This window comes from Dipteris shenzhenensis, chromosome 17, assembly GCF_047967505.1.
Source record: "Dipteris shenzhenensis isolate YYH24624 ecotype China chromosome 17, Dip_SZ_1.0, whole genome shotgun sequence".
NCBI classification, from domain to species: Eukaryota; Viridiplantae; Streptophyta; class Polypodiopsida; order Gleicheniales; family Dipteridaceae; genus Dipteris; species Dipteris shenzhenensis.
The window spans coordinates 55,669,164-55,696,029 of NC_141612.1; the positions used below are offsets into that span (position 1 = coordinate 55,669,164).

The 26,866-nt window shown below is 44.7% G+C and overlaps 1 protein-coding gene across 2 annotated transcripts; it reads left to right on the top strand.

Moving 5' to 3' along the window:
- LOC147892332 (uncharacterized) lies at nt 1–26,273 on the top strand. 2 transcript variants are annotated; one of them, XM_087388310.1, is made up of 8 exons: nt 1–171; nt 803–4,347; nt 4,650–4,833; nt 5,328–5,407; nt 15,979–16,062; nt 16,226–16,298; nt 17,601–17,670; nt 26,211–26,273. In XM_087388310.1, exons 2-3 carry the CDS (start codon nt 1,144–1,146, stop codon nt 4,671–4,673), a joined length of 3,228 nt encoding a protein of 1,075 aa, XP_087244436.1. In that variant the 5' UTR covers nt 1–171; nt 803–1,143; the 3' UTR covers nt 4,674–4,833; nt 5,328–5,407; nt 15,979–16,062; nt 16,226–16,298; nt 17,601–17,670; nt 26,211–26,273. The 2 variants fall into 2 exon arrangements, with proteins under 2 accessions (XP_087244436.1, XP_087244435.1); XM_087388309.1 differs by having other exon boundaries at nt 803–4,833.
- The last annotated feature ends 593 nt before the right edge of the window (nt 26,274–26,866 follow it).

Here is a 26,866-nt window from a genome sequence, read left to right on the forward strand (position 1 = left end):
TTGTGTCTCTCAGAGTTGCCCTGCTCTTGCTTGGCACTCGGCCAGCAACCAAGGCAAGCCTGCTTCCATGCAGGCCACGCCCCCCTCCCCTCCCCTCCCCTCCCCTCCCCTCCCCTCCCTCTCCTCTGCCTCGGCAAATTTGGGAGCTTGCGTAGCTCGCGCTCCAGTTTGGTATGCTCCTCTTATCCTTCTTCGCCACCTCAGGCCTCTGATTTGTACTTGCTTTCCTTGTCGGTCGTTTTGCCTCTGGTTCTCTCTTTGGTTTCGCATTTCCCGCTCTTGATCTCTTGCAAGAATGGCATGTCTGCTTTGCGTAAAATCATGAACGGCCCTCTTCGGAAATTACAATTCATGATGCAATCCCCTATCCGCGACCGCCTTTGTGCTTTTTCTGTGATCACCGGCCCGCGAGTGAGCTCGAGGAGGGTGCATTCGATCGAAAATTTCGCACACAATTCAATCCTAGTTGAAAGCGATTAGAGCTGAAAATTCTTGTCTTGAGTGCGTCGTGATGACCTTCCGTTTGGTTTTCCTCAGTTCTAATGGCAACATAAGACTCTGGGTATGCCGGGAAAGTGGTAATGTTCAAAGCACTTACCACCTGGCAGCCAAGAGGTGGTTGACTCGGGCATTGTTTGAGGGGAGGTCTGTGTTCCAAAATTGAGGATTTTGTTATCATCGAAGCCCCATCCGATTCTTTGGATTCGATTCTTTCTGAACAGCCCGTGTTTCTTTTTGGCCGTCTTTGATAGAACATTTTTAATCGATCGATTGTGTTCCTTTTCAAAAATTTACGCCGCAGGTGAGCCTCGGAGCTTGATCGCTGTCATCTCGTATCGATAATTGCTGTCGGATGTATACATTCACTGTTATTTCCTCTAGCATGGTATTTTGAATGCAAGGAAAGGCAGCAGATCAACCAAGCGATTCCAGTTCACCCACTGTGGCAGCATTCTTTGGGCCATTTTAATGGATACTTTTCATCGGCAACGGATAGGATGGTTGGTCCCTATTAGAAGGGAGAAGGAAAGGGCCTAGGAATGCCCTTGAAGCCTTCTCGTCAGATGTCTTATTGTTCCTGCTCGTCTGCCAAGAATAGATTTTTCATTGGGTGGACACAGGGGAAGTTTTCCAGCAGAAGCTATGGCTACAAAATTGAAGAGCAGGGGTCCTTCTGAGGCACTGGATGAGCCAGAGAAGAGCAAGTTAATGCAGAGAGGTCCTTATGATGCAAGGGATGAGCTTGAGAATACCCTGCTTCATTCTTTCACAAGTTTGCAGTCTCAACTGATTCCTCCGTATCAGCTTCCCTCCCAGTCTTCCGTTGAGATTGCTCTTTTGAACCAAGCTTTGCTATATGGTATATTGACACAACCTCAAACCTCTCAGTCCCTTGTCACATATCTTGCAGTGGTTACTAGCGATGGCTACGCCTCCTTTGTATACATTCTTCTCCGACTTGTAAATGAATCTTATTCAAAGCTGCTTGAGCAGTCCCGTACTCAGCTCCTATGGCTCGTCAGACAACTGATTAGTTTGGCTGCGTCTGATGTTGACAATCTGTGTCTTTCTTTGCTTCGGCGCATTGTTGGAGGTGACATTAGCCCAGGTAATATATGGCTTTCAACCCAACTGCTAGATATACTGCACAGCAACTGGAGCTGGTTGATTGGGAATCCGGGACTTTTGACAAATACAGTTTTCACCTATCTTCGCCTTCTGCCCGACCATTTTATGGCCAAAAACCCTGCATTGAACGAGCTAAGGCAGGATGAGGTTGCTTTCTGTGTAAAGATACTCAGAGAATGCTTTCAGGATTGCCTTGTAATAGGGCGGGACCTAGTGCGGCTCTTGCAGGATGTGGCTTTCGTCCCAGAGTTCGAGTCCATCTGGAAGGACTTATTGTCGAACCCTGCAGCTTTTCATGCTGCAGGTTTTGCTGACATTGCACAACTATATGTGGTGCGCACACCCACCCGATTCTTATCTTCTCGCATAACCCCAGAAATGGAAGCACAGATTAGATTTATGCTCACTCATGTACGTTTGGGCAGTCAGAGGCGGTATCAGACATGGTTTGCTCAACGCTTCTTGTCAGCGCCAGGAAGTGAGACCTTAGTTTGTGACTTGATTCGCTTTATTTGTTGTGTACACCATCCTACCAACCAGATCCTTCAATCCGATATAGTGCCAAGGTGGGCATTGGTGGGGTGGCTTTTGAAATGTTGTAAAAGCCAGCATGTGGAGGCTAATGCGAAGCTGGCTTTGTTCTATGACTGGCTTTTTTTCATGATCAAGACTGACAACATAATGAATATAGAGCCTGCGCTCCTTCTCATAGTGCACTCTATCCCGAAATATATGGACATTACTCATTCTCTGTTAGAGTTTTTGTTCTTGTGCATGGAACACTATGACCCTTCTAGGAAGGATCTAATCTTTCGTGGTGTGGTGGCATCTGTGGACATATTGGTAAGCAAGGGTGTTGTACGGTCGTTGGAGCCTATCTCAGCCAGTAATTTTGTGGCCCCTGGGCTCAGAGAGAAGCTTGTAATGCACTTTCCAAGTTACTGCAAATCAGATATTTCTGATGTATTTAAGCCAGGGAAGCACGATTTTTTCCAACAAGACTATTCGATGGTCAGTCCTAGTTCCCAGCTTGGAGTGAAGAGTCCATTTCCGATTCAGATTGGGGGAGCCATCAAAACGGAACTTAGTGGTGGTGCAAATGCAACCTTTGCTGGAAATCGCAACCAAGTTGTGGACTCAATGAACCAGCGGGATATGAAGTCGAGTGATGGCTCAGTAGATCATGCGTCACGCAAGAAAAGGCGCATTGATGCAGTGACAATTGGAGATCTTGTGGAAGCGCTCACCAGATCCCAAGAAGAGGCTGTCGCTGTACTGGAGAAACTATTAACATTGTTTTTATCAGGGGTCGACAACTTAAAGATGGAGGACAAGGATTCGGCACAAGCTGGCTTTGATAAGACAGTGGATGATTGCAAGGGTGACAGTGGACTCTTTGCGCGACAGATATCTGGTGTGCTAAAGGAGAGTGGCTATGAATTGTTTGCACCGCTTCGTGGAGATCCCTCAAGGACTGTTGAAGCTGATGAAATAAGGTCGTTGACATCGGCAATTGTCCGTATGTACATACATTCTCGGCATCCGCAACTCTTGCAAATGCTCATGTGCTGGTACGGTGGAGGCCTTGCAGTTGGTGCCCGCTTCCTGTGTTATGCGTGTAGGCTTGCGGACGATCCATGCCAATCTGAGACTTGTGGTCTGAGAGGTTGCAGCACCGAAGCTGTGGGCTCAGATCTCGGTGCGGACATGGGAACCTTGGTGAAGCAAGATAACGAGTCCATGCACGTCCCCTTGAGATCTCAGGAGGGCCACAGTAGCAGTAATGGACAACCACTTTCGCCGAAAAGGGTTGAGGTTGGTGGAACTCCTGCATTGATCTGGCATAGGAGCACACAGTACGATGGGTTACATGGAGGAAACTGGAAGGCCAGCCCAAGCCAAATCTCAGAAGCAACCAGTAATCCACAGGCATGCTGCCATCTCACAGTGACAGATGCTTTTAGAGCATATGAGGAGTACCTTATATGGGTCAAGAAAAAACCATTGCCCTCCTCTCAGCATGGTGTGCCAACTTTGGCATCAGGCAAAAGTCAGCTTGCGAATGGCATAACAAAGGAGGAAGAAAAAGATGCAGCAGAGGATGGCTTGGGGTCAGCTTTACTCCAAGATCTGGAGACATGCCTAGCATGGAATGTGCATAGGCTTTTAATATTACTTCCTTTGGTGTTTGGGCATCTTCCAGAGCTGTCTAAAGGGAAAGAAGACATAATACAATTATTGGTGTCAGTTTTGAATCCAATAGAGCTTTCAAAATTTGAATTAAGGTTAAGTCTGAGTGAGATTTCGATCCTTGAACTGCAGCCCACACGTGTCCTCAAATTGATAAAGATATCGCTTCATTGGGATTGCTTTGAGCAGCAGTATCTGTGGCGTTTACTGACTGCAGAGTTGCACAATGTTGCATCTCCGTTTGCTGTGGACTTGGTGAAGCACTGTGCAGATTTTCTTGAACCCTTAATGCATGCTGAGGCAATATCAGGTCTTCTCCTACTTCTTAAAATGCAGTGCCCTTCAACACATCTGGTTTTAGCAATGTTTTGTTTGCCTCAAGCATTTGGGAGATTGGTTGCTGCAGTATTTGCAAGCTGGGTGTCCACAGACGCAGTGAGGTTCTCGGGTTGTGTGAAGACGTTGATGTCCCAGAATTTGAAATCTGACCACAATGTTTCTGAGGGCATTCAGCATGATGGCTCTCTGGTACAACACTTGAACTCCTCGGCTTTGTTGAATTTTTCAGCCTTTCTAGAGAATTATGTCAAAAGAAATAATGAAACAGACGAGAAGAAAAAAACAGAGGCTCTTCAGATAAAGCACATGGTTCAGGAACTGGTCAAAATACAGAGTTCGAATAGTGTAACGTTCTCAAAAGAAAAAGTGGCCAGAGGACAACAAAAATAGCTTTTCATACAGAGGATTACTTGCTGAAAGTTTCATGATGCTTCAACGGATGTTGGTTTACACTATTTGTGTGAATTGTTCAAACTTTGCACCTTGAACAGCTGACATCAGCAATTGCTGGTTGAAGTCAACTGCTCCTTGCGAGCAATACAGCTTGCCTGCTGGCCAGTGCAGTGAGTGTGGGCAGAGACAAATATGCTCCAAGGGAAAACTATCAAATGATACTTATTACAGGATCTGCCCCAAGCTTCACTTTTATGCGCGTCCTCGATTCTTTCGTAAAGGGTTCGTATGTTTTGAATATGCTCAAGCATGTGTGGGCGTGTATGTGTGAGAGCATAGGTTGATGCTATGGTCTACACCAGAGTTGGGTGCTGGTGATGTTGGCATGGATGTCATAGTAGCTAGTTCCTGCTATGTGTGATGGAGTTTATGGTTTTCAAACTTGTGACTGTCATCAGATTGAGACTGCACTATGTGTTGTGTTTTTAGAGGACGAGGTAGAGCATGTTCCTGGATGATATATCTATCTCTCTGTCTACCTATCTATCTAGTCATACATACATACATGTGTGTGTGTGTGTGTGTGTGGGTGCATATATATATATATATATATATATATATGCGCGTGCGTGTGTGTATGCAGAAGCAATATTTCCACTGAAGCTACTACATCAAAGGAAATCGTGATATGATGGACATCCTTCTGCTTATTGATTTGGTTGAATTTTTCAAACCCCTGAAAAAATGCATCTCATGAGCAGATCGGTACCGTGCAGGAGTCATCTTCTCGAAGTTCAGAAACACTGCAACGTGTGAAGTAGCATTGAACCTATGTAAGCTTGACGAACCTTTAAAGGTATGCAGGTTTATCTGTGGCAATGCACATTCAGAGTTTTCTGTCGTGTTAGTTGCATAAGATGGGAGTGGGCTTGGAACAAGTGCTGTTTTTAAAAGCCCTCATTGTAGGTTTTGTTTCCAACTGGGGCTGTACTCATATGCCCATCTTTCAAAACGCCATCGCTTTTCTATTTTTTCGGTTATAATCCTTAAACTCTCAGCTTGTTTTTTCTAAAAATTATTATTAGTTCGTGCCCTCTGTCTGCTCAGGCGGCCTGTCCCTAGGCTGCTGTACCAAGCGCCTGGCCTCTGGTCTTCGATCCATGCTGCTGCTTTCTGCAGGCCCTGCACCAGACTACCTGTACACCCGACCAGGCCTGCAATACTGCTGACCAATATCTGCTGTCCTGCTGCTGTACTGCATCTGTACTTGCTGCTCCTCCTGGTTTTGCTGTCAGCCTAGATGCTGACTTGGGTGGCCTCATGGGCTGCCCTGAACCTAATACAACAAGGAAATTTATCTGCTGCCCACATGGCAGCCCTTATCCTCGTCTTTCTTTCCCATCCTATAGGGTATTCGTCCTCATATGGGGGCTCACAAATGGGGAGGTGACTTTCAACACCCCCCTCTCACTGATCCACAGTGAGCCCGCTTGCTCGCTGCTCCGTCAGCTCCCTTGGAGAAGCCGTTTGGAAGTAGTTCGCAACCTTCAGGTCCTTGCTGCAAACAGGCGGTTCTGTCCATGCAGCACCAACCATCTTTGGTTACTGCTAATCTTGATCACGAACATGTCAGCTTTGTCTTTCAATCCATTTACCGTGAACAGGTTCACTCAGCTGTCCCCCTCATAAGCTGGGAACACTCCAAATCCTGCAACGCACCATGTCATTCTGGTCTATTTCAACTCGTTTATGAATTGACACCATCCATAAATTGATCCTTGATTCTCTGCTCAGTGGGATACTTGTGGCTGGTGCCTACTAGTAGAAATCACTCCAGCCATGTCTGGAGTAATACGGTGACCCACTGGTCGTCCACGTGTACGATCATCTTTCCTTGATCTTCCAGATCCCATGCTCACCATAAAGGCTTTGACAGGATCATCATCTGGTCCTTCTACCATTATGCAGCCGGTCTCGCTTGGAGAACCCTTGTCATCACCTCCTTTGATCAGCAACTAGAACTTGTTGAAGTCTTTGTTGCCTATTTCAAGAGCGATCTTGCAGCCAGCGTTGAAAGTCTCCGTTAACGACTCACAAGAAATCGCCTCTATCTGTAAGGCCATTCTGCATCCAACTAAGTGACTTCGTGTACAAACACTCATCCCAAAGCAATCTACTGAAATCTCCAATGAAGCATATGGAGAACACATACCCTTGAAGCTTGCTTCGGTGTTGCTTGTCATCGGAGCAAGCCAGATACCTCCTACAAGCCAGATACCTCCTAGCCTCTAGTCGTTGCTCTGGAGTTCCTACCAGACCACCTGTACCTGCTGCAGCACCCGACCAGGCCTGGAATGGCCATTATGTGCTGTCCTGCTGCTGCTCCTCCTGTTCTTTCTGCTGTTGCTGCTGAACCAGATTTCTTGCCCAAACGGTCGGCTCGCTGTCAGCCCTACTGCTGACTTGGGTGGTGTCATGGGCTGTTCTAAACCTAATACAACAAGGAAATCTATCTGCTGCCATGTGGCAGCCTTAATCCTCCTATTGCTTTGCCATCCTGTATGGTGTGTCATCCTCCCCCATGTCCTCATAGGGGGACTCACAAATGGGGAGGTGACCCTAAAATTCCAAGACTTTTGGCCTCTATCTGGGCATAGAACTGGAGCATGCTGGGAAACGAATGAGGTCTCCCTTGTGTTGATCCTCAATCTCTTCAGTGACAACGGAAGATCTTTTTGGCAGAGCTGAAGATGTAATTGGACCAACTGCCATGGCCATCTCCTGACGGAGCTTCTTGACGGTCAGTTTCTTGTTGTTGGGATTTTATGGGTCACGTCACCACCTATGAGCCCCAAATGATGAGGCATGGGGGAGGTAGACTAAGACCCTAGGGGACATGCCAACGGGTGGAGAAAGGGACTGCCATGGGGGCAGATCTGGTATGGCATGCGGGGTTGCTACATGGGCAGCATGGACAGCAAAGGCTGCTGTCTGAAGACTGCGACAGATGCAGCGGCGGCCTGGAGCAGAGAAGACCCAAAATGGGCTGTCAGGGCCAGGTTGCAGACAGGCCTGCAGATTTGCATGGGAGACAGCAGCAGATGGGATGCTGCAGGTGCAGGTTGGGGCAAGAAAGACAGGTCCGGACAGGGAGGAACAGGTGGCAGAACAGTACGGCTGCCACGTGGCAGCAGGTGCAGCACCTAGGGCAGACTTGTGTCTGCCTTGGGCCAGTCTGCAGACCGAGTCGTTGACTTTGGGGCCCTACATAGAGAACGCAGTTCATTCATTCAAGGTTTGGGCTATTCACACAGTAGCAAGGAGCTCCAGAGACACCTATAACAGAGCGGCTTTCCATCAGGGCAGCAAAGGGGACAGGATCAAGAGAGACTTGTGCCTCACCACTGGCTGCAGACGGAAGCAGGAGGAGGTCAAGGATCAAGGAGCAAACAGTGCCTTACCATTGGCTGTCCACTGGAGCAGCAAGGTTGTCTGTTTGCAGGGCATCACTACGCAGCCCACTGAAGCTCTAGGAGAGCATGCAGGCTGACAGAGATCGAAGGTGCTAGAAGTAGGTAGATGACATTTGTGGGTGGTCAGGGATCCCTATCTAGGCAGCACCCTGTCTGCTAGAGAGTAGCACACTGAACACATTCTATTGTTTCAGGTTTTGTCCATATTGTTTTTAGCAATTTACAAATATATGATCAACTGTTCTACTCTAGTGTTGCACTGTTCACAGATCTAAGTCTGTATGTATCTCTCTATGCTGTACACATTAAGGAAAGAAGTGGGATTTGACTGTGTGTTTTCTTGGCATACGCTTTACAATCTTCCGCTGCAGGGAGTGTTGGCTGCAGCAAGCAGTCTTGACCTCTGTTTTCCAACTTGTGGGTGAAAAAAATAGCAATGATCTTCTTTGTCATCCCTAGTGTATGTCTTCTTGGAGTCAAGGAAACCTCTGTAGTTGTAGTTGCTACCTTTGAATATCCAAAAATTTTATTGTTTTGCTGCCCGTTGCCGTTCCTAGCTTTCTTCTCGCTCGTAGAGCCACCATCTCCGAGAAATGTGGAGCCTTGGCATTTCTTGCTGAAGGTAGCTTTAGGTCCTTGACCCTTACTCATGAGCTCAAAGTTATGTGCAAGCTTGTAGGCTGTGTCGTATTCTTTTGGTGTGAAACTATGGACGTATCTTTGGATGTCCAAGTGTAGGTAATGAAGAACTTTATAGACGTTTCTTAGATGGCCACTTGCTGGGGTTTTGTCCTCTAGCGTATTTTATGCACTGAAGAGATGTGAGCTTGCTGATGATGTTGTAGGACCTCATGCTTGTGGATTTGTTTATAGCCATATATCATTGTGGTCTATTGGATAAGCTGCTCCAAGGGCTTGTACTACGCTCCCAGGGTTATTCAAAACATTAGTTCCTTATGTGAAGACGTTTAGAGCAAAACAGAATATATTGTTCACACTGGTGGGAGTTTTTACCACGATATACAATGTAGTATGCACACAAATGGTAGTACATACATTGTGTCTGCAGACATACAATGAACTCCAGATATAGCAAACCCTAACTTAGGAGGTGTGGACAGTGGAGGTGAATAGGGAGAAGCTTCTCACAGAAGCTAGGGCTACAGCCCCATCCTAGATGGCACATTGACACAGCATGAATGCATGCACTACTTGCATCGGATTAGCTGCCCTAGAGTGAATTTATTGTGTGAGATAGATCAATGGAATTGTGCCATGTGGCAACCATCCCCTCGCCTTTGTACAACTAAGGAGTCTTTTATCACTCAATGTAGTACTTTGATCACTTTATTTTTACAAAAGAGGTATAATCCAAGGAAAACAACGAAAAAACTTAAAGATGCTCTTGGATAGATTTTATTTTACATAATCTTTACATCACAATAGGCGATTCTTTGTTTCAACAAATTATAGGAATCCCCATGGGCACTAATTGTGTCGTCTTATTAGCAAACTTTTATCTTTTCACTTACAAATTTGAGTTTATGCAACGCCTTATTTCTATCAATACCTGCCCTATCATTTTACATAAGCTTAGCCAAGTTAGGTGTTTTATAGATGATTTATTTGTACCAGATGTTCTTGACTTTCAAGACTTTAGGTACAAAGACGCTTGTGCTTTTGGAGAAGGAATCTATCCTCGTGACTCTTGTGAATTGAACTACACTTCAAGAGGGGATTCTTGTGTTTTCTTAGATCTTAGAATTTCTCAATCTACCATAGGATTAGAGGTTGATATATACGATAAACGTGAACAACCTGAATATAGTGGTTTACACACTATAAAAATGCCTCACATTGACTCCAAACATTTTTGATTTGGCAAAATATGTGCAAGGGGACCTCTGGCTTGTCTATCAGTGGAAACAAGAGATTACACACTTGGCCGACCTTCGTGTGGATCCAAGCTATCATTCCCCTCTTTTGTAGGGACATTGTGTATGTCTTTGCTTGGAAGAAGAGGGACTCCAGCACCCATCGGAATCCCTCCTTGATTGCCACACTGTCGTGGTTGTTGAACTGATATTCTCCTTTATTACCCCAAACTCCTCCATGGTTGCTACACCATACGTTAGAGTGTTATGGCTTTCTTCGTCCATGGGAAGATAGAGGTGATCATAGATGAGCTCGACCGTCAAAGTCTTTGGACCACTCAGGGTGGTCACCTGATCTCCCTTTGCTAGCTCTTTGCATAGTTGGATTGCCTGTGGGTGAAAGAGACTTTTGCCTAATCGATATTGGCGAAGCTACAGATCCTTAGCTAGCACAACCAAGTGTCAATTTGCTCATTGTTCAGGGACACAAGAGGAGAGAGTGTGACAAGTTGCACCAATGACATCACCATAGGAGTTGGACCTACAGAGAGTGAAGGGCTGAAGGAGAACACAAAGCAAGAAGGTGAGTGAAGGCGCTAATGAGGAGTTGTGAACTAACTGTGTCAATGAACAAAAATGTCTCCTTTGCACTGCCAGTGGTGAGGACATGCATGGCGGCTGGCATAGAACTTGAGATAGCACTGATAGTTAAGACACCATCATCCCACGAACAATTAGAACCGACAAATTGAGGTATCTCTCCCAACCGAATCCAAGAAATGAGTACCTCTCACTTTAGGAGGAGCGGACATTGAAAAGAAACTTTCAAGCTTCCCCAATTTTCTAGATCTTCTCATTTTGTTCAATTTGGAGTGACATGGTGCTATGATAGACAATACGTAATGATTTAAGAAGCTACGCTTTACAAGTCTTGTAAGAATTAAAGTATTGGTGTAATGATATTTAGTATGGTTGTTAATAGCTTGATGGAACTCTTGTCGTTCATGTACACAATTGAAAGAAAAAGAAACTATCAAGGTGGCTCATATGCTAATTCATGGAGATTGGACATATGACAATGATTCATATGAGGTTTAATTCTTGAAGCCATCATTGAGTGCACCAACATGGCTTCAAGGCTTGGCAAAGCCCTAATAGGGGACATTCAGGGACTCCCAATTGGGCACACTGTGAGGATCTCTGTTGGCCATAGGTTCCTAGCAGTCAACTACATGAGACTGACTTTTTTGGATTGTAGACACACTGAGAGAATCTCTATTGCCTCTTGCCTTTGGGTAGCTAGCGATGTGGGACACCCTACTAGGATCTTCGTTTGGTACTCAGATCTTGATGGGGGTTCACATGAAACAAGCTTTTGATGGGGGGCACACTGCTGTGGTCTCCGTCGGCCTTCGAATCTTGGTAGTCGTTCACCCTAGATGGACTATGGTCTCCGTTGGCCTCCGGATCTTGGTAGTCGTTCACCCTAGATGGGCTTCCGATGGGGGGCACATTGCTATGGTCTCCATTGGCTCCTGGGTGTTCACAGGAGATGAACTTCCAATGGGAGGTACACTGATAGGGTCTCCGTTGGCTCCCGGATCTTGGTGGTCGTTGAGACGTGAAGATGAAGAGTCAGCCTGAAGAGACACACAGAAACGTAGACCAGTACATGTACTTAATAACAATATATTGCCGATTAAAACTATCAAAATTAGATGATGTAAGTAGTGAAAATGCAAATAGATGAGAGACATAATGGATGATTGGGTTGGAGGAGGATGATTATGTACCCTTGCTCGACATATGCCTATCGAGGATCGTTCTACAGAGACAACATAAGGCAATGAGACGACAGAAGGCAATGAGAACTTTGCGAGATCTACAGAGACGACAGAAGGAAATGAGAACTTTGCGAGATCTTCAGGACAAAAGTAAAAAGTTCAAAAGAACAAGGGTGAATGGGAAGAGTTGTGAGGAGACAGTGAGGGAGCGCAGCGCAACCATGGGTGACCGTGCAAAAGAAGGATGGCTCGTGGAGAATGTGGATAGATTATAGGGCTCTAAATAAGATAACCATTAAGAACATATTTCCAACACCCAGGATTGATGATATCTTGGATAGGTTAGAGGGGTCTGCAATGTTCAGCCGGATAGATTTGAAGAGTGGCTACCATTATATCAGAGGATGTGCATAAGACAGCTTTCACGACCACATTTGGCGTGTATGAATTTCTCGAGATGCCATAAGGATTGACAATTACACTTGCCACCTTCAATCGGATGATGGACAGAATCTTCACAGTGGAACATTCTTTGATGACATCATAGTGTTCTCTAAGAATGAATGCGAAAGCTGTGAGATGGAGAGATGGGATAGAAACATAAAGCTTAAATAAGCTTGGGCAGCTGAAGGCTCGTGAGATTTACTCTATAGTGCATGGTTGTGCAGTCAAGCTGCCTTGTATTCCTCGCCCTCGCCAACCTTATCCATGATAATGCACACTTGCCTAGTTGGCTATGAAAATTGCAACTAGTAGGGCATGACCAGCCTTTCCTGTATTATGTTTAAATCGAGCTTGTGTTGTTAATGATATCAAATAATGTTGTCCTAAACCCAATCTTTTATATCCTTTCTTTGTTATGATAATGTATAATCTTATTAATTTGGAACATAATATAATTTTAGCATTTTTAAAAAGGAGGTAGAAAAAGTAGTAGGAGAATTTTGGAGACAAGACACAACATCAGGACCATCAGTCTTGATCTTCCCTGTAAATATCAGGGGTAGTACTTTTATTATTTGTGATGGATGAAGATTACGCTTTTCAAAAACTAAACCCCAACAAATATATGAATATGGGACTCATACGAGCAATTCCATATGAGTCCCATATTCATATAAGTTCATATGAATGACAGGAGGTTGGTATTGTCATTTGCCTATTTTGCATTCAGATGGTTGTTTCTTTTGATTCCCTTGTGCTAGCTCACTGTCAAGAACATGCATTAAAAAAAGAGGATTGGTTAGGTAAAATCATAACTTTATAGGGAAGTGTTGTAAAAATGAAACTATACATATTCAATTCATGAATAGAAAGCTCCTACCCTTTCAAAAAAACCCAAAATAAGAAAGTTTAAAAATAAGAAATTGAGAAAAGTAAGAAAATTATTAAAAAAGAAAAAAGAAACTTCATACATGACGTATGGGGAGAGGTGGCACATTTTGTCTCCGGTTATTTATAATATGAGAGAGCATGCCCCTCTCTTGTCAGCGGTTTTGTAATCTATAAAGTGTAATCTATAATCTCTAATCTATTTTTTGCTTTTCTTAGCTCAGAGACAAAAAGGTTACCTTTGATGGTCGCTTGCTCCTTTTGCAAAAAATGGCCTTTATTAGCACTGGCTCTCCTAGAGACAGTGCTTTAGGATTGTTTTGAGTGAGAGTTTTGTGATTATTCGTAGTTTTTAATGAATTTTTATTAGGAATTTCTAAAATTCTTAACCTCTACTTTTAGATGGCTGTTGGCTTTTTAGCTTTTAGCTTGCATGTGGGTGTTGGCTTTTCAGCTTTTAGCTTGTGTTGCTTTTTACCCCCTCCAACATGGCTATAAATCAATTTAGGGGCTCCACTCTCCCTCCATGCTTGAGCTCTCCCTACAACGATTCCCTTGGCTTTCTCTAGCTACAAGTCTTCAAGTCACTTCAAACCTTCCGGTCGCTCATCTAGGTCTTGCGTGTTCGTTTGTGAGCAAGGATCTAAAGCCGATTCGCTTGTTAACTGCTGAAGCCATTGCTTGGAAAAAAAAATTGCTATCCAGAAAGCCATTTGCCAATAAAGCAAGTTCGCCTGTAAAAAAAATCAGTTTTCCTGTTGAAAGGGCTTTATGCCTGCAGATGAAGAGATTGTCCTCTACTAGATCTGTTTATAAAAATAAAGCCCAAAAAAACCCCAAAAAGTTGACATCAAAGCTTTGCATTCATAAAACCTTCAAGGAAAAATAACGATTTACCTTTCAATTATAGTTTTGTTTAAAAAAGGCAGTGGCTTTGCAGTCAGTGTGAGAGCATGCAAATAACTATAGAACCTTGGCAAAGCCTAATGGATTTTGCAAGTCCTCAAAGCGTTTATTTTTTATTATTAGCACTGGCTCTCCTAGAGATAGTGCTTAAGGATTGAGTTAAGACCAAGTTTTGTGATTATTCTGGGAATTTTTAAAATTTCATAAGCTCTATTTTTAGGCATGTGTCATGCCACATGTCATGGGTACATGCTATTTGTGCAAGCCCGGCCCAAAAAAACTATCACTTCAAAAAAGCCTTGAGATGCTTCGATTCGTGTTCCACTTTTTCAAAAGAAATTGTATCCCAAGGTTGTCTGCTGCACACCCACCTTCTTGTCATCTTGCTGCTTTTGAACTATTGGAATCGTCCTTGTCTTCCTCATGGGGGGCGAATCCAGTGGCTTTCGCGGGGAAACTAGCATGAGAACGTTGCCTTCTCCTCTTGCCATGGTTGTCACTATGTGATATGCAATGGCCCGTGGGCAAGGATTCTCCGGTGATGAGAGTAGGGGATATTGGATTCACTTTCGCATTTCCTGGTCTCATATATGGGTTTTGGCAAACCAAATTGCTGCAACGGATGTACAGAAACTGGAAGCTTTCCTGCAAGAATGTGCCATATACGAAGTACACTTTGAGATTAATCATGGTATCTCTGATTGTCATGTTCTCTTTCTCATTCGATACATCGTGCTTCTTGAATGTGTGTGGGTTGTGTATCTTTTTCTACGACGCCATCATGATCGACCTTGCCCTCCAATTCATTAGCGACATCCTCATGGACGAGCAGATGGAAGACCACAAGTGCATGGAGACTGAGTGCATCGCTCACCAGACCATCGTCAATGGCTTCTCTGAGATTTTAGGCAATGCCTTTTCCTCCCATTCTTTCATTCTTTTCCAGAATGAAGCTCCAACCTGGAGGAGACGAGAGTGCGGACAATTACAACTGGATTGATGACATCCTGGTTGTAGACCCAGAGTAGGCTCCGGCAGCGGATCTAGCATCGCGTTGGCCACCTGTAGATTCTAGTGCTAGTAGCTTCGAGCAAGATTTAAAGCCTTTTTACTCATCAGGCCGCTCTTCCGACTCCCCCGATTTCTTGTATATTCTCCAAGCATGCACAACAATGGATCATACAATACTTTCATGTCAGCTCAAAGTTTTTTGGTCACCCGTCTCACGAACTGTTTGGCCAAGTCAACAATTTTGCATGATTTTGTAGTTCCTACCTTATGGAATTCCGCATATCCCCCGTTGATGAGCAACCTAATCTCATATTTTGTGGAGTTGCTCAACCCTTATGCGGTTCATAAGGCAACGCCTTCTTACCTTAAGTAGATCTCAGGATACTGATTTTGAGGCGAGTTGCGACTTTCTTTAGCTATGAAGTTTGAGACTACAAGCTCAACGTCCAACCCAGTAATGCATGGAGAAAACCACTAGAGCCGTTTGAATAGTCACTAGGTGTAATACTTTCATTTTGTTCCATGAATAGTTGATCACACCCATAGGAAACTCTTCATAAAGTGTTAGTTTTGTCACTCGCCTTCTTGAACCAATCACTTGCAAAGAGTTTGGTATGGGCAACCATTTCGTGGACTGTCCATCTGTTGTTGCACTAATATATGGGAGACTCTGAGATCATAGCATAGTGTTGGCATCGGATTGTCTTAAGCCACAGACTTGACTACACTAACTAGGATACATACTGGTCTGCTTTGTTGCTCATACTATGGGAGGGAGAGATGGCCATTAAGTGATATTTCTTTCTCGAATCCGCAGGGAAGAAATTGTCAGATGAGATTGTATTTGCCAAGATTTTTGTGTTGGAGCCGTTGAAGCCACGGTCTCCTAATCTTGTTGTCTTCTCATGTCGACATAGATAGCTCCACTGATTGAGTATTTGGCATCTTTTTTCTTGGTGCCAATGAAGAGTGACAATGAGTGTCATTAGTGATCTTAGTCATATCTTTAATTTGAAATTTTGATGTGGCATATTACGAGGCAAGCAGTGGGAGAGGTTCGAGCTATGGTTGACATGCACCAATGCAATGTAGAGATGTGTCGATAGGAGGATGCCTTCATTGCTCTGCCAGGTGACCTAGATTAACCTCGATTTTTGGCTTTCTTTCCATCTTTATTTCCATATCTCTGTCATCTCTTTAAGTAGTTCTTGGCTGGTTGATCGTCCTGTAACGCTTTTCTTTATCCTGTTGTTTGGCAAAAACCATTCAAGGAATTGAAATCCATGCTTTGTAGGTAGATACGGTGCTTTTGGAAGAGCTCATGGTAGTTATCACTTGGTCTTAACTGGGCATACACGACAAGGCCGGTAAATTATTGTTTCTTTAGTGTTTCGTGTTGGTTTAATGATCGTATAAGAGTTGTATCTTGAAATTGAGTGTCATCGATGTGTGTTTGTGTGTTGTCGTATCTTGCAATCGATTATAGTCTATGCATGCTTGCGTGTGCCTGCCTTGGCTCGATTTGTAATCGAGGCTAGTGAATACTTGTTTGCATGTTGTCTTTGGTAGAAAGGCTTGGGCTCAAATGACAGTCTCCATGATGGGGCGATTTGACATTAACTTTGTTAATATTTGAGAAGTGACTTTAGATTCCTTAATTTTGGTTTAACATTCTGCTAAAGCACTAGATCTTTCCTTGTTTTGGTCAACATCGTCCTTCCGACACATCTTTCTCTAACATCGAATTCTGTAAACAGTTTTCTTTGAATTTATTCATGTGTAATGTTGTTCTGCAAGTGGGGATTCTAAATGTTGAAGCTTAATACAACTCCTTACTTGCTCAGTTCTACCAATTGCCAAAAATGCTATTCTACCAATTGCCAAAAATGTTGTTATGCCAAAAAAGCTATTTTGCAAAAATATATACTGCCAAAAAAGCTATTTTGTCAAAAAAGATTTTGGCCTATTGAAGGGGCTTTTTGCCTGCCAAACGGGCCTTATGCCTGCCAAACGGGCTTTATGCCTGCAAACGGGTTTTATGCCTGCCTAACGGGCTTTATGCCTGCCGGTGAAGAGATTGTTATCTGATGGATAGAAAAAAAATGAAAGCTGTTCTACCCAAAAAAAAAGGTTGTTCTATCAAACAAGCTGTTATGTCAAAAAAACTATTTTGCCAAAAAAGCCATTTTGCAAAACTATATACTGCCAAAAAAGCTATTGCCTAGAAGAATCTGTTGCCTCAAAACTAGAAAATCTATCTTGTAAACTTACAAATAGTGGATTTTGGCCTTCTATTTTGAATGTATTTTTCATGTGTATTAAAAGTCAAAGAAACCTATGGGGCTGGTACGTGCAAGATATTGACTAGCCTAATGTGTCGTTGCAACTACAGAGCTCAAGGAATTTTTAAGTATTTCTTTGAAATGGATTATTGATGTCCAGAGCCTCACAAGCCGAAGCCAGTGCTTTTGTGCATACATGCACTCTTGTTGCATTGGTTGTTCTTTTCTTTTACAGATAATGGACTAGAAACCTGCACAGCAAGAAAAACATATTGACGTAGCGCCTTCTGCTTGAATGTGCCCGTGGCACTCCTGTCTTCTTGTTCGCACATTTCTATTATGAGATTCTAAGCGTTTATGTAAACTCATAGTTTTGTCTCATTGCAGCCGCAGGCCTTTACGTTGACTCTGGAGCATCATGCTTTACCTCCTTTATGTGACGGTCTCGTGAAGCATAGTAAGAGACCGATATTCCACTAATGCAAGTCTATCAGTAATTTAGTGCGGGCCAGCTAGGCCAATATAGGCGACAAACATGAAGATGTTCGAGATCATCAACATATTTCTCATCGTACCATCTTGCATTGATACCTTCGCTTTGAATTTTCGTAGATCTATTTGCTATTTCAGATTGATCGTTTGAAGAGCTTCATCCGCATGAGCTGATTTCTTTGCCTGGGGTACTAATTTATCATTTTGTCTTGGGTTTGCATTCTTAACATTTTCAAACTATTCGCTTAGCCCCATCGAAAGCTAAGACATGTGATCAGCCTCCTCTGACACTTTTTGACCTTCTTTAGTATGAGATCCAGCCACAATTCTCCCAAGAAGAGCGTTAAGCCTGATCCTTGGTCTGTTAACTTCTGGACAAGCTTGTTCCCTGGACAAGCTTTCTCTTTGTCGGATGATTTTTTGTAATCCTTGGATAGTGTCCGAGCAGTAGATGGCTTCTTGAGACGGTCTCAAAACTTTTATTTGCCTTTGATAAGGCCATCCGCATCCACCACAAACGCCTCAAGTGTTACTAAGCCTCTATGGCATGTCTTGATTCCATATCTCATCCTCTTTCATTGCTGCTACTGGTGTTCCTTCTTCACTTGAAGATGAGGGTAGATTTTCTGCTGACTGACAGGGCTTGAGCACAATGGTTGCGCTATACAACTTCTTGTGATGTTTTGATGATAGACTCGACTTTCCCGGCTTGTTGTCACGTTTCTCATGTGCTGGGAGGGCCTTGCGTCAAATTGTCTGTATTCTGCCGCGGCTTCTGGAACAGTATGCCAAGTTCTCGCATCCCTCCTCCTGCTTCTCAAGTGTGCTGCATATGGACTGGTGGATCCGAAGATGAGCTCTAGCCTTCCTGGAGTGCAGATGAGCGGAGCAATTGGAGCAGAAGGCGAGAGGCTGAACTCGGAAGCTCCCGCATTGTGGACAATGGAAGAGAGCGAATGCCGATTCACAGTAATTTTTGGTGACACGTCCCAGCACTCCTGAAACCTCTGATCTGCAAACAAATACACACAACGTGAGAAACTGAGCAGGCTGCACACCACCCAACCATGACATCTACGGGATGTGATCCCGAATCAGGAGATGTCCCCTCCGAGCCACGAGCTGGGCTACTGGCACGAACTCCCAACCAGATCCAAACCAGCCTGGTGTCCCATACCACCAGGTGGCGCTGTGAAGCCTGGGATCTGCCACTGGGCCTTGGGCTACGCTAAGATGCAGGCGCGTGTCCGCGACTCAATCCAGGATCAGACCTAGCACCTGGGAACGAAACTTGCTCCCATCGGCTCCCTGAGAACTGAACCCCTGGGCCCCTTTTATAGACTCGGGCCCCAAGTGCCAAAAATAGCGAAGACCTTAAACTGGTTCGTACCCTTGTCACTCAACCCGAGAATCAAGCTTGCCTAGCTCTAAGCCTCCCTAGGCTACCTGAGCTAGTCTTGTGTACCCAGTACACGTCAAATACCAATCCGTGCACATGACATACTCCCCCTCCTCTAAGAACTCACTCCTGAGTTCGCTAAAAAACCCGGAAATGTTCTTTGGAGGTTTTGTAATGTCTCCCATGTTGCATCCTCCTCAACACGATCCTTCCACTTGATCTTGTATTCCGTGATAGATCGATTGCGAATCTGTCTGTCACGAAATTCAAGAATACACTCAGGTTTGTGTGGAATAAAAGTCAAATCTGTAACTTCCATTATCTCTTGAGGAGAAACAAGTTGATCATCTGCACCCAATACTTCTTTCAGTCTACTGACATGAAAGACTGGATGTACTTTAACATCAGGAGGCAATTCTAGTCGATATGCAACTAGTCCAATTCTTTTAATGACCTTGAAAGGACCACAGTATGTGGGGGATAATTTCGGAACCAACCCAGTACTTAGGCTCTTGGATTCCTTGGGAATTCGCAAATATACCATCGTTCCTTCAGAGAACTCTCTAGGTGAACGATGTCTATTAGCATAAAATCTGTCCCGATCTTGGGCACTTCTAATAGACTCCTTGGCAAACTGCAACATTTCTTGCATGTCTTGCAAGAAGTTCTTAGCAGCATCATTTTGAATCCCCTTTAATCCAACCATAACTGGTGACTTAGGTTGAAACCCGTACATAAGCATAAAAGGACTGTAACCAGTACTCGAATGCTTTGCACTGTTATAAGCAAATTCTATCATAGGTAGATAATCTTCCCATGAAGACTGTCTCTTAGATACATATGCCCGAAGCATGTCTTCAACCAAGTGGTTGACCTTCTCTGTACTGCCATCGGATTGTGCATGATCTGAGGAACTCATACTTAGAGTAGTTTCTAACTTCTCAAAAACAAGTGTTCAAAAGTTACTTGTAAACTTTGAGTCCCTGTCACTGACTATGTCAGATGGCAAACCATACAGCTTAAACAAGTGGTCCACAAACTCGTGAGCCAGCTGAACAGCTGAAATAGTTGTTCTAGTAGGTAAGAAGCTAGCCATTTTTGTCAAACGGTCTACTATGACCCAAATGGAGTCATGACTTTTGCGCGTTCGAGGCAAACCAGTAATAAAATCCATGGAAATACTTTCTCATTTATTACCTGGAATTTGTAATGGCTGTAATAAACCCGCGCTTCTAAGGCGTTCTGCCTTAGTAACCTGAAAAACTCGGCAACCTACTACTTAGTTCTCAATAAATGCACGCATCTTAGGCCAATAAAAGGTATGCTTCACAAGAGACAGAGTCCTATGTACACCCGGATGCCCAGCACTAGGAGCATCATGACACTCCCAAAGAATCTTGGATCTAAGGTCCATAACATCTGGCACACAAATCTTTTCATTCCGGAACAGCAAGCCGTTCCTAATCATCCACTGACCTCCCGCCGCCTGTACCGTAGGTGGCACAATCCCTGAGTCCTGGTCAACCATGGAGCTCCCATCCTGGACTCTTTGCCAATAAGAACTGAAATGACTATCAGTTGTGTATAGCCCTCTCAAGGATTGAAATAGGTTTGAGGATATTTCCGTAAATGACATAGCATTTACAAACTTAACTCGACTTAAGGCATCCGCCACACTATTCAACGAACCCTTACGATAACGTATTTCAAAATCAAAATCTTGCATTAATTCTGCCCATCTAGCTTTCCTTCCCCTCAATTCAGATCCATCACACACATACTTAATTGACTGATGATCAGCCAATACAAGAAACTTCGAACCATACAAGTAGTGTCTCCAAACCTTAAGGGCATACACTACAGCATAAAGTTCCTTTTCTAGTGTGGGCCAACGATATTAGGTGTCGTCTAGCTTCTTACTCTCGAAAGCTACAGGTCTGCCCTCTTGGAATAGAGCTGCCCCAATCGCATAATCACTCGCATCGGCCTCTAAAACATAAGGCCGGGTAGGATCGGGTAATGCAAGAACGGGTGCTTCCTTGATAGAAAACTTCAAGGTTTTAAAAGCCTTGTTCATTGCATCATTCCAAGAGATCGGCTGGGTAGACCTGCGTCCACGACCTTTCAATATGTTTGTCAGGGGTGCTGTGATATGTGAATAATCACGCACAGACTTCCGTAGAAATACCATAAATCCTAGGAAAGAATGAAGTTGTTTCACAGTCTGAGGGATAGGCCATTCTAAAACCTTCTGGATACGATCCAGATCAATGCTAATACCTTCAGAAGAAATCTTGTGTCCTAAGTAAATGATCTCCTTCATAAAGAAGTCACATTTACTCATCTTGGCATAGAGCTTATGCTGTCTTAGAATAACTAAGACAATCCGGAGGTGTCCTATGTGATCCTCAAGCGTTCGACTATATACCAAGATGTCATCTAAGAACACTACAACAAATTTGCCCAGAAAATCCCTGAACAAATTGTTCATCATCTGCTAAAAAGTAGCAGGAGCATTGGTCAAACCAAAAGGTAATACCGAAACTCGTAGTGACCATACTTAGTTCGGAATGCGGTTCTATCTATGTGTTTAGCATAGATACGGATTTGGTGATAACTCGTACGCAAATCAATCTTAGTGAAATACTTCGCTCCGGCCAAACGGTCTATCAAATCATCGGAACGAGGTAGAGGATATCGATTCTTAATTGTCACTTTATTTAATCGTTTATAATCTTTACACATTCTCCAAGTGGAATCTTTCTTCTTCCTTAAGAGGACAGGTGCATCCCAAGATGATTTACTTGGGCGAATATAGCCCATATTCAGGTAATCCTGTAGCTGTGAAGCTAGCTCATTCTCCTCTTGCTGGCTCATCCTATAAGGTGGTACACTAATAGGTTGAGCCCCTGGGACTTAAGTCTATGCGATGATCTACTGCCCGTTCTGGAGATAAACCTTTCGGCAGTTGAGCAGGGAATACATCCTTAAAATTATCTAATAACATTCTCAATTCACGATGTTCAAACACACTTAAATCATTCTTGTTAATTACAGAGACAACAAATGAAGAAAGCGGAATCAAAACACACATCGTAATGAGAAGTGTTTAATATATTCTGAAGCTGCATTGCAGATACAATAGGTCCCTGAGAAGAGGGAATTTTATCACACTGAATACAAAATTGGGTGTCCTTATCTACAAAAGAAAGTGTATGCTCCGTCCATCCAATCTGAATATTGTGGGTTTTAAACCACTCTATTCCGATTAACAAGTCTACATGCTGCAGGTGCATAACATAACACGTAAGAGCCCATGTGTAAGCTTGAATCCGGATAGGAAGCGCTTCAACCTTGCGATCCCAAAACTGCTTCCCAGCTGGAAGCTGCACCTCATAGGTGTGATCGCTAGGTATCGTGGACAGCCCCATCTTCTGCACAAATTTGTAATTAACAAAGTTGTGAGAGCTGCCTGGGTCAAAGAGAATGTGAACCTGTTGGTCACTAACTTCTCCATAAACTCGGAAAAGATCATGGGAACCAAACAACGAAGTACTGAAAGTGCAATTACAAGAAAGTGGGCAGGTAATGACATTTACTGAAATACCTGTCATCGAAACTTGGTTCGCTCCCTTGGCTTTGGTACCTGGATCAGCCTGGAGCTTCGGTCTGAGCGCTAATTTTTGATTCTTGCGCTTTGGACATTCATTCTTGGTGTGGCCCCGCTCCTCGCAGTAGAAGCAACGTCCTTCTTTTTTAAGCTTCAAGGTGCGAAGGAAACGGGCTCGACCATTCTTTGCCTGAGTCAAGTGTTTCTTGGAGGCGGCGTCCGTAGACTTCGTCTCCCCGGTACCAGTCGTAGGTTGAAAGAACTTGCGTTTGTTCTTTCCACTCATGTCGGAAACTGTAGTTGCCTTTGCACCGGCCATGGTATCATCATAAATACGCGCGTAATTCATGGCCTCTTGCAACGTTGTACATTTGTTGTTCTTGATTTGCAACTTGTACGAATCTGGCAAACCATCCACAAAGAAACCTAACAAGGTCACTGGATCCATCTTTGTGGCCCTGGTCTGCAGATCTCGAAACCTTTGAAGATAAACTTCAAATGACAAGTTCCGCTTTGACATATCGAGGGCTTTAAGCTTGCCAACGATATCATAATCGTCCTCCTTCTTCATGAACTCCTTCCTGAAGACCCCTTCGAAATCTAACCATGTAACCGGCTTAGGTTGGAGTTCCTTCCACCATAGCAAAGCCTTTCCTGACATGAAACCGGCTGCAAGCTGTATTTTCTTTTCATCTGGGTACGGGTGGAACTGGAAGTGTACCTGCCACTCGTGTAACCAAGTGTCAACAACCTCCTTAGTTCGAGACTTTTGATCTCCCGGAAAAGGGTCTGGAGTTATGTTCGGACCTAGCACTGAAGCCATGGCATCCACATGCGTGAGTGCCTGCACAGTGCTAGCCAGAAGGGTGAGAGTCGCCTGAATCCCTTGGAGTTGCTGTGTCAACCCCGTTTGATTTGCATTAACCCGCTCGAATTTTCCATCCAGAGCAGTGGTGAATTCACTGAAGGCCTTCTTCGTAATCAGATCGTCATAAAGACCCTGGTCTTCCTCTCCCACAGGAGTGTAATCCAAATTCTGATCTCCCATGGTGAACTCGGGATTTGCAGAATCAGACATATCTGAAATCTGATTTGAACGAATATAAACTGAGAGAAATAACTGAGGGAATCGAAGCTGGAAGGAGAGTGGAGCAGAGAAAAACCGTCCCAAGAGATGCTGACGAAAGAAGATGCTGGAAACTGGCGAACAGCGGGTGCAATTAATCCCGGAGTCTTCCTCTTGCTGAATTCGCTGCAGGCTGCAGTGTACGGAGATCTGCAGCAATCCGTACTGTACGGAATCCTCCTGCTGGCCGTACAATTGACGTGGACCGTACGGATGCTGACGCGATCCGTACGGTTGCTGATGTGGGTGTACAGTAGCTGTCGCAGGTTGTACGGCAGCCTGTCGCAGGCTGTCCCGAATCCTGATGGCGCAATCAAGTCGTTGGGCAAGGAGGGCTTCTCACGCAAGGCTGTGGCTGAGCTTGGAACCTTGCCAAGCTATATAGGGAATAGGGCAGCTAATCTAGGAAGCCCTGCTTCCCAGAAAAGCTCACCCTCCCAACTTTGGAGGGTGGTGCTTTTTCGAAAAAAGCATCACCTCCCACAGAGTGGCCGCACCCTGTTCCAGCCCCTTGCGCATCACCCTGCCCTGGCCGAAACTCCTTCCAGCCATGGCGCACCACACAGCCTCACGCCTCTGCGTTCTCTGCCCCCACGCAGCCCTGACCAGCCACGATCTGCACGCCTGCCACTCAGCTCCTCTATCGCCTCTCCTATCTGCACGTCCGCTCTCTCCCAGCTACGCTCATCCCTCTCTCACCTAAACCCTTAAGCAAATTCGAATCACTCTCTCTCTTTCTCTTACCTTTTTCCCTACATCCTGACCACCCCTGATAACCCATGAACCAACCAGAATTTGCAGCAGCAAATTTCGAATTTTAGGGCATACCTGGAAGAAGAAATCGTCCAAAGTATTCGCATAAGAAATTCCTACCTCAGGATCTGGCTCTGATACCAACTGACACGTCCCAGCACTCCTGAAACCTCTGATCTGCAAACACACACACACAACGTGAGAAACTGAGCAGGCTGCTCACCACCCAACCATGACATCTACGGGATGTGATCCCGAATCAGGAGATGTCCCCTCCGAGCCACGAGCTGGGCTATTGGCACGAACTCCCAACCATATCCAAACCAGCCTGGTGTCCCAAACCACCAGGTGGCGCTGTGAAGCCTGGGATCTGCCACTAGGCCTTGGGCTACGCTAAGATGCAGGCGCGCGTCCGCGACTCAATCCAGGATCAGACCTAGCACCTGGGAACGAAACTTGCTCCCATCGGCTCCCTGAGAACTGAACCCCTGGGCCCCTTTTATAGACTCGGGCCCCAAGCGCCAAAAATAGCGAAGACCTTAAACTGGTTCGTACCCTTGCCACTCAACCCGAGAATCAAGCCTGCCTAGCTCTAAGCCTCCCCAGGCTACCTGAGCTAGTCTTGTGTACCCAGTACACGTCAGATACCAATCCGTGCACATGACATTTGGCCTGCCAAACTGGTGGCCTAAGTGAAGCCCATGGCCTTGCCAAGAAGCTCATTCTTTTGCGGGTTCGCTGCCACGTGGAATTCCAGAAACGCACGTCGTATGATGTTGGACAGCTGGCTTCTCTTCGTTTGGTTCCCCACTTCCAGTGGAGGAGCTTCCACCTCGCGCAGTCGTCGTTTGGTGATTGACACTTGGCGTTGGCAGATTGGCTTCCCGAAGGCAACGGAGGACCCTCCACGTGGCGCAGCCTCGCTTAGTGCATTGCATGGCTATTTGCCTGGGCTGGAGGAGTGGAGGGAGCTTCTTCTTTATGTTCTCTTCCAGGAACAGAGCCCGGGTTCTGTGCCGGGGCTTCCTGATGCCTGTATGTGCATGGTGTCTTTGCTCCTGTGATGAAGAGGGTCCGCTTTCTCTGATGGGCCTGTTTCCCGTACAACGCATCGTTTGGCTGTGCGTGCATGGTGTCTTACCTCCTGCGATGAATGCTGGGTTTGGTTCTTCCAGGTATGCATATCTCGACAGCAAACACGGGAGGCCTGATAATTCGTTTTTTGTGGACGGAAATCCAAATCTTCTTTGTCCTTCGTCCAAAGTCTTTCTATTCTTCCTTTCAATCGTTCTTCATCGTTCGTCTCTAGAAAACTATTTCAGGTTGTTTGTCAACAAAAAAGAGTTTCCACCAGAGCATCGTAACTGGTTCCATTGCTGCAAGGCAGACCCGATCTCTTTCTCTGTTTCCGTTACTGCAAGGCAGACCCGATCTGTTTCTCTGTTTCTCTATCTCTCTGTCTCTCTATTGCTTCGTTCCAAAGATCAGATGAACCCAAAAGCCTCCAATTCTGATCGACGCGCGTTTGAGCCTCAGTTAATGAACATAGAATTTCCGATGTTGGTGACCTGTAATCGAGGAATGATTTGAAATGTGTATGTGGATTGTTTTTTGAAGGGTTAATGGATATGGCCGAATCCAAGAAAGTGGCTCCAAAAGATGTCCATTCGATCGTCCGAGGTACGGAGATTAGAGTTCTAATCTTGATTTTGACTCGTTTTTGTTCTGGTTTTCCTTTCCATGTATACAATTTACGTACGTATTAATTATCTCGCAGAAGTCGGAGAATGTAGCACACACAATCGTGAAAGCATACGTATAGAGGCTGCTCCAACGGCGTGTGCGGCAGAACAATGTCCAAAACATGTTGACGCAGTTCACGGTCCGTGAACATATGTTGTATATAGATTTTGTACGAACTTGTAAATGGTGATCTCTGCTGCAGGATTTTCCTCCTTCAGTCCCGTTCTGTGCAGAAAACATTTTATGTTGTTAAACGCCTGTTATTTTGGTATGTCTAGAGCTTCCAAAACGTAGCAGTTTGTCGAAACCATCCTTGCGAAATGTTCTGGCACCGAATGAAATTTTTGATCTCACGCAAGGTATTTTTCGTTGATTAAAGTTTATGTAACTCGCTTTGATTACTCCTGCGATTTTCCTATCTCTGAACTATTCGTCTTAGTTCAGGTCTTCCTCCTCCAATGCGGGAAGCCGTCCGTGCTCTTGCGGAACAAGGATTCATTTCAGCAGCGGGCACATGCAAGATAAGGACC